This window comes from Stegastes partitus, unplaced genomic scaffold (genome assembly GCF_000690725.1).
Source record: "Stegastes partitus isolate 25-593 unplaced genomic scaffold, Stegastes_partitus-1.0.2 Scaffold1469, whole genome shotgun sequence".
Lineage (NCBI taxonomy): Eukaryota > Metazoa > Chordata > Actinopteri > Pomacentridae > Stegastes > Stegastes partitus.
Window position 1 is genome coordinate 26967 of NW_007579200.1, and position 16701 is coordinate 43667.

The 16701-nt window shown below is 43.6% G+C and overlaps 1 protein-coding gene across 2 annotated transcripts; it reads right to left on the minus strand.

Annotated features, from left to right (window-relative positions):
- Positions 1-18: 18 nt before the first annotated feature.
- On the minus strand, positions 19-16213 carry sel1l (SEL1L adaptor subunit of SYVN1 ubiquitin ligase). Of its 2 annotated transcripts, XM_008299820.1 has the most exons (21): positions 15697-16213; positions 14635-14672; positions 13666-13861; positions 12527-12694; positions 11019-11124; positions 10452-10614; positions 9800-9853; positions 9515-9574; positions 9343-9424; positions 9104-9258; positions 8358-8414; positions 8214-8282; positions 7458-7535; positions 7304-7366; positions 6248-6335; positions 6012-6160; positions 4873-5038; positions 4702-4776; positions 3211-3383; positions 3002-3130; positions 19-1891 (listed from the first exon to the last, which is right to left on the minus strand). In XM_008299820.1, exons 1-21 carry the CDS (start codon positions 15782-15784, stop codon positions 1616-1618), a joined length of 2433 nt encoding a protein of 810 aa, XP_008298042.1. In that variant the 5' UTR covers positions 15785-16213; the 3' UTR covers positions 19-1615. The 2 variants fall into 2 exon arrangements, with proteins under 2 accessions (XP_008298042.1, XP_008298043.1); XM_008299821.1 differs by lacking the exon at positions 19-1891 and having other exon boundaries at positions 2796-3130; positions 4702-4797.
- Positions 16214-16701: the final 488 nt, after the last annotated feature.

Sequence of the window (16701 nt, forward strand, 5' to 3'; positions counted from 1 at the left end):
GACACACTCAAACAGCCGTTAAATATCCATATAGCATTTATTAATTTTCTTTATAAACTCGTGTCGATGGTAAAAACGCACTCTCGACCACTGTGTGTGTGTGTGTGTGTGTGTGTGTGAGTGTGTGTGTGTGTGTGTGTGTGTGTGTGGCTGTGGGGCGTGGTTGTGGCGGTGGGTGGGGTCCGGTGCAGGGGACGGGCTCCTGCACAACAACACGTCCTGTTTTTGACACTTCATGCAGATGCACTGGCAGATACATTCTCAACAACTCCTACAACAAGCACATAATGTGGAACCGAACAAATGGGAGCTGAACGTGGCAAACGGACCAACCGAGCGACGGGTGAATACTGTGCGGCCGAACCGTGGCTTCGTCTGCTTTCTCTTGTGTCGGCCTCAGATTTGTGGCCATCTGAGCTAAAAAGGCAGATTTCCAGCTTTTTTTTTCTTCTTTTCTATTTTTCTTTTTGTTTGGTGCTGAGGGGGCGGAAATTCTCACAACAGCTGAAATAGTGTGAAAGAAAAACAACTCATCCATCTCATGTAGAAACAATCCAGAGTTTGCTATCTTTAAAGCTGCTCCAGTTTCAACAGTTGGCTCAGGACTATCGAGCTTCCATCAAAAAAAAACAACAACCACAAATCAAAATGAATGTGCACAGCGATGCTTCAGAACCGACTCGCCTCCACTTTTCTGTCAATCTTCTTGCTCAGCTGCTCCTTAAAATGAACCTTAAAATCCTACGAACTCTGCTGTCATCGGCTATCAGCAGCTTCTACGTCTGACTGATCATCTGTATTCATTCTACTGATTTCAGATCAATTAAATCCGTTTACAAATGTGCTGCTTTGGCTCTGGTGCAGCAACGAACACTTAAATAAACTAAAATATTTGATTGAGTTGAATTTTGATGTTAATTTTTAACCCAAATATCAGCTCATCATGTCCTGGATCACTGATCATCAGGATCAGTCGACCTCCTCTGAGGAACCACATCAAACATCAACCTGCTCTTTTGTTCTTAGAACGATGACAGAACATGGCCGTAGTATATTTTAGCACTGACTAAAGGAAAATGCAAAGCAAAGAAATTTAAATTTGTTCACTCAATAATGAAAAAAAAAAAACGTAAAGTCTGCCAAAAAAAAAAAAAAAAGAATCATGACTTTAAGAAAATCAAACTGACTGTTGTTGCCTTGTTTCTAAACACTGCGCAGCATTAGGATTGAAGCAGTCCGACTGAGTGTCATTTCCTCAAAGAAAAGAGAAACCAGACATGAGAGGGGGAGCGTGAGAAGAAACTAATGCACATATCAGATTCCATCCTGCTAATGAGTCAAACTGCCTTTTGATCTGGCAGACTATTTCCATGGAGAGGACACGGGGGACTTCTGGAAGGATCCTGAGTCACAGACTAACAAGTCCGAAGCCTGTTTTATCCTCTCAACACTCTGTTCTGTAGTGTTAACGCCCCCGCCGCCGGGTTTCCAGCCCAGGACCGGCACGTTTCAGATGGAGGAAGGGAGGCTGAACAGTTCGGCAGCCGGTCGAGTCTCTCTGAGCATGTGGAGAGGGTTTCAGCCTCTCGTCTGTCCCTCCGCTGCCTTCGCTCGCTCACTGCTGCTCCTCGTCCTCCGGAGCCGGGCCCGGCGCCGCCGTGTCGTCCTGGGGCTCGGCCGGGGCCGGAGGCGGCTGCTCCTGGGGGGGCCTGGGGGGAGGCGGCGGGGCCGGGGCCGGGGCTGGCGGGCGGGGCGGCACTATGATTTGGTGCTGGCGCTGTCGGTAGGCGATGACGGTGCCGAGCAGCAGGGCGATGACCGTCATGAGGTAGAGGTCCCACTCCGGGCCCAGGAGCTGGTCCAGGTCCACCTGAGACATGAGCTCCTTCAGCTGGCAGAAACACACACATGAGCAACATTAGTCCCGTGTGATGCTGCAGAGCTTCTACATGGACTCTGGATCACCTGATCTGACAGAAACTTTAGTTAAAAAAGTGTCTGGAAGTAAAGTAAACAAAACCTCGATGAACTAAAAAAGTGTTTTTAAAGCCTCTGAACACCGACTAGTTTTTATTTGCTGCTGTTGCATCTTTTCTCACCATCACCTCTAAAACACACGACTAGAACAAGAGACCTCGTCCTATGAGCCCTGTGACACAGTTAGATACCATCAATCGTAGGAAAGGAAAAATTAAAGTTGGATTTCTTTGGTTGTTTTCAAAACATTCTACATTCAGTAGATCTTTGACCATCTCCATGTTCTGGCCTCTCCAGATGTTTCCTCTCTCCTCTCTACTAACATGCTGGATGCATCACCGTTCTGTGTCTCTTTATTGTGTCTTGTTCCTTTATGTCATGTTGTGCCTTGTTTTTGTTGTTTTCTGTCTCTTTGTGGTCGTTTTGTCTCCACATACTACAGATATTTAACTATCTCCATGCTTCCAGCCTCTACAGACTTTTCCTCTCTGCTCTGCTCATCAGCTGTAGAAAGATGTTCCACCATCAGCTGAATATATCTCCAACAACTGGCTCCTCTGTTCTCTGGTTCTGATCCGTGCTGCATCTATTTATTGATCCAGTAGGTTTTATTTTCTTCTCAGTCTGTCTGAGGAAACACTGCCTGCAGTTCAACCTAAAACAGTCATTTTTCCAGCACAAACTGCGTATTATTGGATTAAATCAGGTGATTTTGATCAAACACACACCTTTAAGCTTAGATGTGGTTGTATTTTCCAGACAAAACGATTCATTCCAGGACAACTAGAAAGTTTTTCTGTTTTTACAGTTTCTGTCTGATGAATGATGTGATTTTTGCTGCTTTACTTCTGAAACTGAACATGCCTTTCGACTGGTCGGCAGCTTTTTGGTGTTCAGAGGGTTAAATATTTGATCATTTTGCTTGAATCTCTTTCCGGGGCTCCAACAAGCTCTTCATGCAGGAACTAACTTTCTAATTAAAACTAATTCAAAGCCAAATTGTCAGAGCTCCAGAAGCACTCACATTAAGATCCTGCAGGTACTGCAGAGTGTAAATCAGGCCCAGCTTGCAGAGCGCCAAGAACACTGGGACCTGAGCGTCGGGACTGGCTTCAGCGGCCATGTCGTAGAAACGCTTGGCCAAGTGGATGTCCTGCAGGAAACACAATTAAAGATGAACCGTACTGGTGAATGAACACGTGTTGATGGTTGAGAACCAGCAGAGTCGCTCACCTGCTTGATGCCCAGGCCTTTCTCGTGCATGTAGCCCAGGTTGAACATGGCCTGGGCGCTGTGCTGCTGCTCTGACGCCAGCCTGTAGTGGATCACCGCCGTCTCGTAGTCCACGTCCGTCCCGTAGCCGTAGAAGTGGTAGTCCCCGAGTTTGATCCGCGCCACGGTGTAACCTTGGAGGGACAGCGGCGTATTTAACTCTGCGTGGAGGTTTGCTTTTGCATGGACACACTCATAGAGGCCTCCTGATACATTCTGCACTCCCTCAGAGTTTCCTATTCCCTGTGATGGACGGAGGGAGGCTGAGCCGTGGCATGATGCTGCATTATGTAGTGAAGCAGACTGCGGCTGGCTGTGACCACGGAGCCTCTGAGCCGTGGCCGCTCAGCCTTCACTCTGTAACCTTGCAGTTGAGCTAATTCAGCAGCTCTCTCTCTCTCCTGCCGACTGCTGGAGCTGTGATTCTGTTGCCATGGCTTTGGTTGTTAAGGTTGTGACACATTTGTTTATAAAAGGGTGTAACACCACCTACATGCAGCCGTGTGTGTGTGTGTGTGTGTGTGTGTGTTTCCTCGACTCTTCCTGAGCTCTGATTAAACCACCAGGCTGAAACATCCACACAGTCACAGATTCAACCACTAACCAATCTGGGTATTTACACTCTCCACAGCCACAGCTTCGGCCAGCAGCAGCAGCAGCAGCAGCAGCTCAGCAATGAGTAACACGCGTCACATCATCTCTGATTTACGTAGCATCTGCAGAGCATTTCATAAACTGGCAGCAAGTTAGCGCAGCACGCCAACTGTTCATATGGATCGGGGGAAGGGAGGCTCTGCAGGTTTTTTAGCAGCCAAATTCTCCCTACTTTACTTTATTTAACTGGAATTACTGGCAGCCTTCAGCAAACTGGTCAGGTTACAGTTTATTATTTATATCATCTGTCAACTTTCTTTCTTGTGACCATATCAGCTGCCAAACGTTGTATTTTTTGTACAATGACAATAAAGCTTCTTCTTCTTCTTATATTATGATTATTGTTATTGTTGAGCTGTGACACATGAATGCTGTTTGCAAAGTTTAAACTCCACTTTTTCCATCAGTTTGAACAAAATGCAACCAGAACCACGACTTCTTTGACGCAGCGTCGCTTAGTTTTGCGCCGACTCCCAGTTAAAGTTCAGTAAACGTTAAATAATTTACACCTAGCAGCCTCTGTAAAGTCTAACCAATAAGCATCCGGACGAATTAGAGCTGATCAACTGACAACTAGACTAAAGCCGGAGACGAAACTGTGATCACCAAAGTCTCCGTCAGTTCATCCCTGAGTCCAAGCAAACATTTGTGCCACATTTGATGACATTTCATCCAGATCTTCAGGACATATCGCATTCACAAGATGTTCAGACGGACAGTTCAGAAACATCCAGACCAACAGAGGCAACGCTTCCCCACAAACACATTCAGGACCTTTTAAATAAAACCCAGTCCTACCTTGAGCTGCAGCTCTCGTCCAGTGCAGCAGCGCTCGAGGATACGTCTCGTTCTCGCTGAAGATCTTCGCGCCTTCTGACATAAACACAACGGAGACTATTTACTACGTTACCGCAGGCCGTGCATTTAGACTCACATCCTGAAGACACTGAGATCAAAGTTGGTTCTCACTCTGGTCCAGGATGAAGGCCACGTTGCTCTGCGCCACCTCGTATCCCTGCTCCGCCAGCAGCAGGTACTGGACCAGGGCGGCGTCCGTCTCGCCTTCCTTGAAGCTGCCGTACGCCGACATCAGACGCTCCGACCAGCGGCCGCGCTCGCACACGTTCTTAAAGAGCTGCAAACAGGACGCAGGCACAGAACAATAGGATTATGACGAGGAATCGACTGATACGGGTCAACAAAGATCAGGTCAGGCTGATCATTAGAATGGATGCACATCATGGATAATGTTTGAAAAGCAGGTGACAGCAGAGAGTCGTTCATAACCAGACGTGTTCATGAACAAGGGTGACTATAACTGAATATGTAAAATAGAAACAGATCAGTTTGTCTCCTGCTGTTCTTCTCTGTTTTCTTAGTTTTTCACTTTCATCGCTCACTAAGGTCCAGATCTTTAAACACCATTAACCATTATTTTCCAGACTGTTTTGGGTCCATCTGGGGCTGCCTGCTAACTTAGCCGCTAGCCATTAGCGTAGCTTTAGCCACTGTGAGACGAGCTAACTTCCTGGTTTGTGGCGACGGCTCGTGTTTCTGGTTCAGTTTTTGCATCAGACATGAAAAAAGCTTTTAACTGAACAACATCAGTAACTTCCTTTAATTCACGTCTTAAAGACTTAACTTACTTTTAGCTTTAATTACTGTCAGTGTTTTATTCTGTTTTGATGCATTGTTTGTTTTATATGTTCTCTTTTGTTTTTATTTATTAATTTCAAGCTGCCTGGTTCTTCGGTGTGGTGTCATTTTTAATCCTTTAATCCTTAAGTCCTCCTTTGGTGTCTCTGTATCGCATGTTTTCACTGTCAAAGCACCTTGTGAAGGCGTTCTTAAAGGTGCTACATAAATAAAGTTATTATTTCTTTTATCATAATCAGTTAGTTAAAATACGGATAATCTGAAAAATGTCAAATATCGGTTATGATAATCGGCGAGGCTGATAATCCCTAATTGTAGCCGTTTCTCAGGTCTATTAAAGCAAAGATTAGAACGAATGATCACCGTTTACTCAAACGAGGAGGTAATTTAATCTTCTAATGGAAGAATAATAGCTAAATGACAGCAGAGAGTCGCTGTAAACGGAGCTTCACCTCCACGGCGGTGTGGCAGGAGCGCATCACGCCGGTGCCGGTGGCGTGCATCTGGGCCAGGTTGTAGAAGGCCAGGATGTGGCCGGCCTGCGAGGCCAAGTTGAAGAACTTGAGCGCCTGTTTGTAGTCGCGCTTCACTCCGATGCCGTCTGAGGGAAGGAAGAGGAAGAAACGTAAAGACGTGAAGAAGGTGGAGAAGCACAAAGCCGCTGGCGGGTGAAGCCCTCCTCACTCACTGTAGTACATGGTGCCCAGCTGCAGCTGTCCGTCCACCCAGCCCTGCTCGGCTGCCTTCTGGAAGTACTTCAGCGCCAGCTCGTAGTTCTGGAAACGGAAAAACACGCAGTTTTCAAACGGATCCTCTGATGTTGCTGCAAACTAAAAGCCTCACACACCAAACTTCTGACTGTGAGACACAAAACCAAACAGAAATGAGGCAAAACTGCAGTTTCATTGTTCTTATGTAAACGTAGAGAGGTTATTCCTACAGAACAGCATGACATCGACAGCCTTTCAGGATTAAATAACTGTTCTTGCCGGCGGGAGAAACACGACGACCCGTGTGTGAAGGTGAGTCTCGTGTGTTTCTTTCTGTCGGTGGGTTGTCAAGGTCGAGTACATTGTGTCCTCGTGATATTTCTTGAATGCCTGCTGGAAATCTCTTAACATTTGGCACAAACATCCTCTTGAGGATGAGATTTTGGAGGTCAAGGGTCACGGTGACCTTGCAAAACCCATTTTTACCTCCAGCTGTAGTCTCCTGGTTTGTCAGTCAAACCAAATTCTTATTCGTTGGACAAACTCTGGTGCTTTGATAAGGAGAAAAAAAGCGACATATCGACAGGATCTGAGGATTAATCGCTGGCGTCTGATTCAAAACCCTCTCTGGCTGTGTTGCTGCTTTTAATTCTTCGTATAGATTTGTCTTTTAGTCATCATGTTTTACTATTTTAACCAAACTTTGTTTCTGGCAGCAGAAAGAACATCAGAAGTCATCGATGTGGCCGCGGTTTGTTCAAACAGACGGAGCAGATGTTAACTTTGCAGCTAACTTGTCTGTGTTCATAGCCCTCAATAGTTCCAGTTAATACTTCACTTCGACTGATTTAAAATGCTGCAGATGCTAACTTTTATTCTTATTTTAGAATTCCAGGTTAGCAGATCGAGTGCAGGATCAAGACAATGCGCTCATTTTCGCCTGCAAGCAATCGTCTGATTTTAGTCGACTAAGACTTATTTTGTGTGACTGCAGAACTTCAGAGCGTCTGCAGTGTGTGCAAAAGGCTGCTCACCACTGGGACGCCTCTTCCGTACAGGTAGGCCATACCCAGGCCGCTCTGTCCCACCGGATTACCCTGGAACAAACAACGACACATCAGCACCACACGTCTTCCGTTAATGCACACGATATGTAGAAACAGAACCAGGTCAGAGTCGTCCACCCACCAAGTCCGAGGCCTTCTTGAAGTACTGCAGCGCCGTCTCGTTGTTCTGAGGGAGGAACTCGCTGCCTTCTGAATACATCTGAGGGACACAAGGTCACAGAAGATGTTTATAAAAACCCTCGAATTCCTCAAATACAAACAGCGTTCTGTGTGGAAACCAGCCGCTGGCTTCGTTTATTATCACCAAAGCACACGTCATGATTTTTTAATTTCATCTTCAGACACTCATTCATATTCAACTAACTCCATTTAAATCTGTTTTTTTATTCGGTTCAGAGGTTCTCAGTCACAGAATTCAATAACTGAGGAGATGAAATCTTCTGCAGCAGCTTTGAGGTTAAACAGATTCGTTATTTCATCGTGAACTTTGAGGCGTGAAGCTTCTGCTGGCAGCAGATATTCACTTATTCTGAGTTTGTCTGTGTGCTAACAGCATCATCTTCTGTTATTTTCTCAAGAGGAGGCCGCTGAATCTCCTCCACTGTATGCAATCTGCTTTTTTCTTTTTATTGTGCACATAAAGAATCCTAAAACTGCTTTGTATTCAATTTAGATCATCTCTCTGCTCTCCAACTAAATGACTTTGTCTCCTGAATACATATTTATAACATTCACAGCCACCGAAGTGATAGAGAGGGAAACAAAGAGAAAACTCAGCTCTGAATATTAACAAGAAGCTGCTTTTATGGGAAAAGACATTCAGCAGGCCGCTCAGGGAAAAGAAAAAAAACAAGTAAATCAACCTTATCTCACTCACCTTGCCGAGGAAAGCCATCGCATGTGTGTTTCCTGCGTTTGCAGCCTGCGTGAAGTAGTCGTACGCCCTCTGTTGGACAGAACAGACACGTCAGTCAGAGCAGAACCACCTAAAACCAGTCAGAGTAATGTCAGTGAACACTACCTGGTGGTTCTGTTCCACTCCACGCCCTCCGTGCAGGTGGAGCTGACCCAGGCCCACCTGTCAGGAAAAGACCAGGAAACACTGCTGTTATAATCAGGGCTGAAAATGCAAACGACAAAAAGCTTTTCACGTTGATATTTGTTGTGTAAATGTGACCTGCCTGCGATAAAACAGCAAAGTATTTCTCATACAGCAAAGTGATGCTTTAAATTCTAGCCGCGTCCTATTCCAAGGTTTTTGAACTGAGGTGGCCTTTAAAGAAGATTTATTCATGAAAGGAAACATAATTAACTATAAAATATACATACGAGCACCTTTTTGGCCAATTTTCCTTCTTTACATAAACAGAATAAACGTTTCTGTCGATCAAATGCTCAGAAATATGAGAAAAAAGCAGATTTCTGACACATAAGGCGACACAGACGTGTTGTTTTTGCTCTATGTGGACTGAATGTTGGCTGTCATGCACAAACAAACGCTGCACATGCATCATAAATAAGAACGAAGGCTGTGTGGAATCATTTGACTATAGTGAGTAGATTTAGCTCCATCTCATGTCATTTCCTCAATAAGCAAAGGCTCGTCCAAAGAGTCTGTTTCTTTACTGATGTTTTACAATTTGCAATATATTTTTGTAAAGTTAATTAAATTAAACACACATGTGACACGTGTATACCTGCAGGAACACTTCAGCTCCTAACACGAGCGCTGATCCCTAATAAACAGCTGACTGATGCTCGTTGTACCTGAGCTTGCACGTCTCCCTTCTCCGCTAGGAACTGGTAGTACTGGATGAGGTCCTCCTCCAGCATCCCGCTGGTAGAACCCGGGTTCTCCACCTCGTCCAGCAGCCGGATCTTCTGCACTGCCGAGCCCCCCGTCAGAGAGACATCGCTGGCCACTGGAGGCAATAAAAGAGCGAATATGAGAGAGAGAAAGAGCTCGAACCTGAATACAACGTTATAAATCTGCAGTGGAGACGTACCCTGATTAGCCACCAGCCTGTAATGAGTCAGCGCCGACTCACAGCTCTGGGGAACGCCCACCCCTCCCCAGTATCGGTATCCCTAACAAACACAATAAAATGTTGGGTTTTTTTATTACAGTAAAAGCAGCACGAGTGAATTATTGCTTTACTGACAAATAAATCCGCTCACCAGGATCATATGAGCCACCAGGTTTCCACCCAGAGCACCGAAGGTGTAGTAAACCAAGGCCTGGAGAGCAGAACGCAGGAGTTATGTGACGGATCAGACAAAACATTATACGGAAATACAGAATAGAAAAACAAAACTGAACATTCAGACGTGTTTCCTTTTGTATTTCTGTTTAATTTAACCCTTTTTTAAAAATTAGATTTGTACATTTTTAAAGTCTTTATTATTATTATTATTATAATAATTAAGCATCTTACAATAAAAGCATCTACTGTGAGACGTTACCTTTGCTTGACTCGAGTTAACTCCAAGTCCTGCTGCGTACAGGAAGCCCAGAGCCTGTGGAAGAATAAATACAGAACAAATTCAAAACTCTGAGCTACGTTAAGGTTAGAGGCCTCATTTACAATACAGCCAAACAAATAAACAGAAGATTCAGGCAAATAAATGAAAGAAAACAGAGATAAAATTAGCAAATAACATATTAAAAAGGCAAAATCGTAAAATTAAACAAGAGAAGCTGCAGATAAAATACGACGAAGCCACTACTTTAAATCATATTATAGTGCAGTAGGATTATAACCATCATTGGTAATAAAGACATTAGTGCAGAATATATTCAGATATAATAAAACGTCTCCTCAATAAGCATCTTTCAACAATACAGCAGAAAACAAGAAAAAAAAGCAGTGTTTGTTGTAATTTAGTCACAAATTCAGTTACATGACATTTAAAAGACACCTTTTTATTAATCAGAATATAAAATATATTTAATCTGTGATTCTTTCAATGTTTGCCCCGTTCTTTGTAGAAATGATCAGATCATTACAACCCTTGTTTTGGATAAATTCATGATTATTGAGTCGAGTGAAGAACATCAGAATAATCAGAACATTTAACCAGATGTTCACGTTAGCGTTTCGAGGCGAGCCTTTACCATCTGAGCTTTGGGCGAGCCCTCGATGGCGAGCTTCTCGAACATCTCCTTGGCCTTGGTGACGTTCTGGCTCATGTAGTCTCCGAACAGCATCGCGTACGCCACCTTCTCCATGGCCTTCTGGTGGCCCTTCGCCGCCACTTTCAGCAGCTTCTCGTACAACCTGAGAGAAACCGGTTGGATGAGCAGGTGCACTGACATGAGGAACATAGCTTCAAGCAGGACTGTGGCGTCTAAAGCAAACAAGGATGCACTGAGCAAAGAAGGGCGAGCATCAGCTGGTCGTAAAGCACACATAAAACCAAATACACTTTTATATCTATCAGATGCTGTCTGTGGGGTGAAGAAAAACATTTAGGCCACATGACAGAAGACTTGAGTGGTTCAGTTTTAACTAGATCTGCTGTCATCTCCACTTTGAGTCCATTTTTCTGAGATAAAACGTTAATTTTTGTTCCATCTTTTCAAATTCTGAAGCTCTAAGCTAATCATTAAGGCTATCAAAAGATGCTTTTTCCAACAAGTCCTTCGAGATCCACATCAGGTCGATAACAAACAGGCTCTCACTCTTTTTTCTGGGTCTTCCTGGTGGTGGCGTTGAGCATCCTCAGGATGGTCTGATACTGCTCCTCGGCCTCCTCGGCCTGCAGTCGCTGCTGCGCCTGTTCCTCCGCTGAAAAAACGAGAAGCCAATAAGTGCATTTAGAGGCAAACAAACGGTTTCAGAACGTTGGCAGCGGTGGGCACAAAACTAATTATGGAAATGAAACCGTGACGCGCTCTCAGGCTGGTTTCCATCATCTGCTTCAGCAGCTGCTCGGAGACTTTACCGAAGAAGAGAAAACAACAATCCATCCGCCTGTTAGGACGCGATTTATCGACCCTCTGATGATCCTGTTTCCAGATCCAAACCTCTAATGCTGTGGCTCTGAAACCCAAAGGTACCGTTCAGGCTGCTCTGCTGCCTTTTATTGGCGCGACTCAGGAGCAGCACACGTTTAGGCTGAACAACATTTTAACACCTCAGAAAAGACGAGTCGCTGTCCAGCTAGCCAAGACTTCAGAGATGAAGCTCAGAATGATTCAAACGACACAGAAACATCTGCATCAATTAATTCTTCATCTCATGCTGTGGATGGCGTTTTTCTCAGACGTCCTCTTGGCTGTCTGACCCTCAACCTAAACCGATAACTATTCAACCAGATCCAACCATGCTCACTGAAGCTAACCAGGAAGTAGCAGGTCACTGTAGGTTAACTAGCCTCACTTCCCGTATTTAGGTGTTTGTTTTAGCTTTATAAGGAACAGCTCAGTCAGAAAATGGCACAGCGACTAGTTGGCTTCTTGGTGCCAACTTCTAGCTTCCCTCAAAGACCGACAAACATACATGTTGGACAGTTTGGGATTAAAAAGCGTTGCCATAGTTTTAACTTTTCCTCGATCGAATCATCTCAGAAAACATAAACAAAACTAACCTTAAAGTTGGGATATTTTCTCAAAAAAACATTTCATTCTGCACGTCTCATCTGAAAATCTTGCACAAATAAGATCATATGCACCAGATGCTGCAGAAAACAAGAACATCAGTGGTTCAGCTGTGACCGACAGTCATGTGAGCAGAATTCACAGTCAGAACAACAGGCGGCATTTACACCCAGCAGAGAGGAGGACAGTATGGAAACCAGTTTAAAACATCACCAACGTCTGTGGGCACATGTTGATTGCTGACATTTAACTGCCACACTGCACAGAAAACATTCAGAAGTTCTCTCTCCTTCTTCTTGGCTGTTGGAGGACCTCACATTGCAGTAAAAAATGAGCCATAGTGGGTAAAAATGCTATTTATCACATCTGTTAGTTTTTTTATGTGAAACTTTAGCCAACTGGTCAGCAACTAAACCATTTTTGTGCTATTATTAGGCTGATAAATAAGATTCCTGCAAGAAATATGCACTAAAACATGCTTGTAATTCCATATTTTTAATCTTCAACTGGAATATTACATTTGCCATTTTTGGGGTTTTTGCTTTGGGGAGAAGTGAAACAAAACAGCAGCTACTGAGTGGGAAACTTACTCTCGCAGAAGCCCCACTTCTTGTCCTGGTCGTAGTCGTAAGTTGTGGCGCACCAAAGCCGTCCGTCCCCCCGTCCGTCAGTGGTACAGTCCAGGTACTCCTTACCCTGGAAGAGGAAGGGGAAGATGCAGGGCTCTCCGTGGGCTGTACCTCCATTCACAACGGGAACTGTGTGAAAGGAAAAACATCCAATTAACATGCACAAAAAACAAAACCTATATTGTGTCGGCATGTCGTGTGATTTTTTTTCTCTCATTATAAAACAACACTGATGAACTTCAGAGTTAATTTAGTCTTCACACAGGCTCAGTTTTCACATTTGTGCAAAGAGCCAGAAGGAAAACCTGCAAACAATCCTGCAGTAGCATGATGTAACCGTCTGCAAGAGGAGCCACAGGTGCAAGACGAAGCTAATTTCTCAGGGGGTTTAACCGTTTATCCAATCTGGCAGCGAAACCACAGACTGCTCGGAGTCAGCAAAACCGAAAAAACAAAAAAAAACAGGTCAACGTGTCAGAAGCTCAGAGCTCACACAAAACACGGGAGAAAGAAAGTCCTGGTTGTTTTAAAGACAAGGTGAAAACCCGAGACAGACAGCTGCAGATCAGAGCGCTGCCACGGCTGATGCTCATCAAAAAAGTTCACACGTTGTTCTCAGCTTCAGCCGAGACGTCCTTGAGATAAATCGCTGAAATTTACCGACCACGTAACGCGCTGAAAGTCTTGCAGTGTTTACTTCAACATTCAGAATAGTTTAAAACAGTCCGCCGTCACACTTGGAGCTGCGATGAGTCAAACCTTCATTTCTGCAGAATCAGATGCTGAGTTGCCTCATAGTTTCATTAATAAAACATTTTAGGGGTTTTCGTATCTGTACTGACACACAAAAGGAACAAATACAGCAGCCTTGTGTTGACTAGTCCTGTGTTTTCTAGCATAAGGACTGTTTCATCCATCCTTGGTTTCAAATATCAGGAAAAACACTCAAAGGTGAGCCGGCGACAGACGACTGTTCCTCTTCAGCTGAGGCCAGAAATAGCAAAGCCCAAACCAGAGAACTCAATATTCCAACATTTAATACATTAAAACCAACAATGAGACAAGTTCAAGGGCTTCTAGTGTGAAAAACCAAACCTCACCTTCTTTTGGTTTCTCCTCAACAGGAGGAGGCTGGTCAGGAAGGTCCTCCTTCTCCTCTCCCTCCAGCCCGTCCGCCGGCGACTGTTTCTCCTCGTCCGGCTGAGAGACTTCATGTCCGGAGGTCACAGCAGCACTCGCCGCGATTCCCGACTCCAGACGAACATCTTCCTCTTCGGAGTCTGGATCGTGGTACGACTGGAGGAGGAGGAAGGAGAAGAAACAGGAAGTTAGTGTAAAGAAGCAGCTGGAAGAGGGAACCAGCATTATGTATTAAAATAAGCTGAATGTATTTGCATAAGCAGGGCTTTTGGGTGAAGCACTGAAGCAGCAATTCAATTTCTGTAACAAGTTCTGGTCACTGGCAGACATTTCTGTTTATCATAGAAATAAGAGGACAATGCACAGACTTCTGCCAAATACGGCAACACGGATTCTGTACTGCACCAGAACCAGTCATGGTTCCTGTCACCCCCCAACAAACTCACTCTGAGCTGGTCAGACCTCTGATGAAGCTGTGGGTGTCTGTGTTACAGTACAGTTGTGACTTCTATCACTAAATAGACTTGTTACTGGCTCTACACCTTCTCTTCATTTCAATAAATAAACCTGTAATGACACCTCAGGAATCATACACGCCCTGATTCAGAAAGTAGGAAGGATTGCAGGGAGCAGCTGAAGAATACAGATCAGGCTTTTACGCTGATTGTTCAAACCGAAGCGGTGCCATATTGTGATGAAGTAGTTTCTCCTGAAGCGTCTGGTTAACGCTGAGGTGATTTCTAAAATGGATCTGAGGCAATAGCTTGGATGTGCTTATAATAATCCATCTCTGCTGCAGTGCAACGTGTCATTTAAACAGATAAAACTCTAAACTGCCGCACGGTGGAAGAGGCTGAACTAAAAATGCCAGAGTCCATCTTCACCAGGGTTTGATGTTTTACAGTGAAGATAAATATTAAACATCTCACCTTTAACTCTGCTTCGTCGTTCCGGTGCTGCTCTTCGTCTGAAAAGTAATAATTTGGAAGCAGTGAGAGCTTGTGATGGACGAAGCTGAACAGAAACAGCTGCTTGATTCAGTTTAACAAGCTGCTGCTAGTTTAAGTTACTAGTCTGTTGCACAACACCACCGACGTTTCAGTTCATCCACCAAACTGTGTTTGTGCAACTAATAGAACCTAACAGTGCTTTATAGAAATAAGAAATAATCATTTAAAAAAAGTTATCCATCATTAGTCTCCTTTACCTAATTATTTAATCAATGAAAAAATAAATCCACAAATTAATAAATATGATCAAAAAAAGAAGAATAACAAGAAGCTATGACAGCAATAACAATAATAACAATAATAATAATAGTAAATTAATGTTGGCCTTGAGTATGTTTATTCAAATAATTAAATAAAACTGATTCAAGAATAAACTAAATTTTTTTTTTTTAAAATACAGAAATAAAATCAATTAAGATCCAGACTAAAAAGGTAGGTAGTAATTAAAAAATAGAAATAATGCTAATAATGATCACAATATTAACAATATTATTACTGACAATAACAATAAATAAATAAAACTAATTCAAACCCTAAAAAAAATCGCCTTCAGTTTGTCATTTTATTCAAATGATTGATGAATAAAAATAATAAATAAAATGCACCAAAAACAAGACCAAAAATCTGTCTTGAAAATCACTTTTAAATAAGCCAAATAAATAATTAAAACTCTTAAAATAAAATAAAAATAGTGTAGTCATAATAATAATCAAAATAATGATTAAATAAAATAAATTAAGAGCCAGACTAAAAGGGCAGCTCCTAAGCTAGTTTGTTAAACAACAAAATTGAATAAGAAATTACAAAAAACAAAACAAAAAATAGTAGTAGTAACTATAATAAACATATAGATAAAATCAATGACTAGCCAGGCTAATAAGGTAGCTGTTGAGTTCACTTGTGAACATTTCCCCTCTGTGCTGCCCTCAGGTCTTCAGGAAGGCAGCTACAGACAGGAAGGCGGTTTCATGTCATACTCACCAGCTGTTAAACCTTTTATGAAGACTATAAGGAGGATGGTCAGCAGATAAAACGTCCTCGTCGTCCTCAGACACCTTTTATAACCCATTGTTGTTGTTGTTGACAAGCTAACTGTGTGCTAGCTGCAGCTGCTGCCACTCCTGCCGCCAAACATCCAGGTCCAGTGGAGCCACACTGTGATGAGCAGCACGAATAAACCCACACACACACGACGGACGGAACCTAATTCGCTCCGGATACCAACTCGGTTAATTTTAGCCGCTGTGCCTGTCAAACCAGCTAACGAATTCCAATGCAACGCTAAGCTAGCAGAGTGCAGAGATGACGTACAGCTAACAGGCTAGTTGTGCACACAAAAGACGCAGCAGACGGCGCAGTGTTTGCCCCCCGGCCGCAACTCATCGGTCTTAAACACAACAGTTACCGAGTACAAGAAACGTCCACGTTTAAGGACGAGCGGCCGAAGCTTTAATTTAAATCAGCCACATACTACTTAACGTAGCTACCCATGTTAAGCCCTTACTACTGATCGACACTTCCTATTCTCGGAATTCGACCAATCGCAGCGCGCCGAGTTTGACAGCAGCCAATGAGAAGCGGCCACAGGCGTGTCAGCCAATCGGGTGCGTACACAATTATGCTTCCAGTTGACGGGCTTGTCCACGACACCAAAACAGTGTTCTGAAGGTAATGATGACCTGGGAGGTATCAGGACAGCAGGGACAGCAGCAGACTGCACACTCTAAATTATTTATCAATTTTACAATTTAAAGTTGTAGAAATAATTCTGCACAGATTTAAGAGCTGTAATATGGTGGAACACATTTAAACCTGCTCCTACAAGTCATTTTGTGTGTTTACCACCTGCTTTATCTCTCAGGGTCCTGGGGTTTGTTTTTTCTGTGTTGCATGGCGGTGGTGGAAAAAGTATTTAGATATTTTGCTTCACAAAAGGCTCAAGTAAAGTAAAAATACTCCATTTAAAGAAAGAGTCCTGCATGAAAA

Coding starts and splice junctions, on each gene's coding strand:
- sel1l (XM_008299820.1), bottom strand. CDS start 15,784: ATGGGTTATAAAAGGTGTCTGAGGACGACGAGGACGTTTTATCTGCTG. Junction 12,695..13,665: donor TGAGGAGAAACCAAAAGAAG/GTGAGGTTTGGT, acceptor CCTTTCACACAG/TTCCCGTTGTGAATGGAGGT. Junction 9,425..9,514: donor TGGTGGCTCATATGATCCTG/GTGAGCGGATTT, acceptor TGTGTTTGTTAG/GGATACCGATACTGGGGAGG.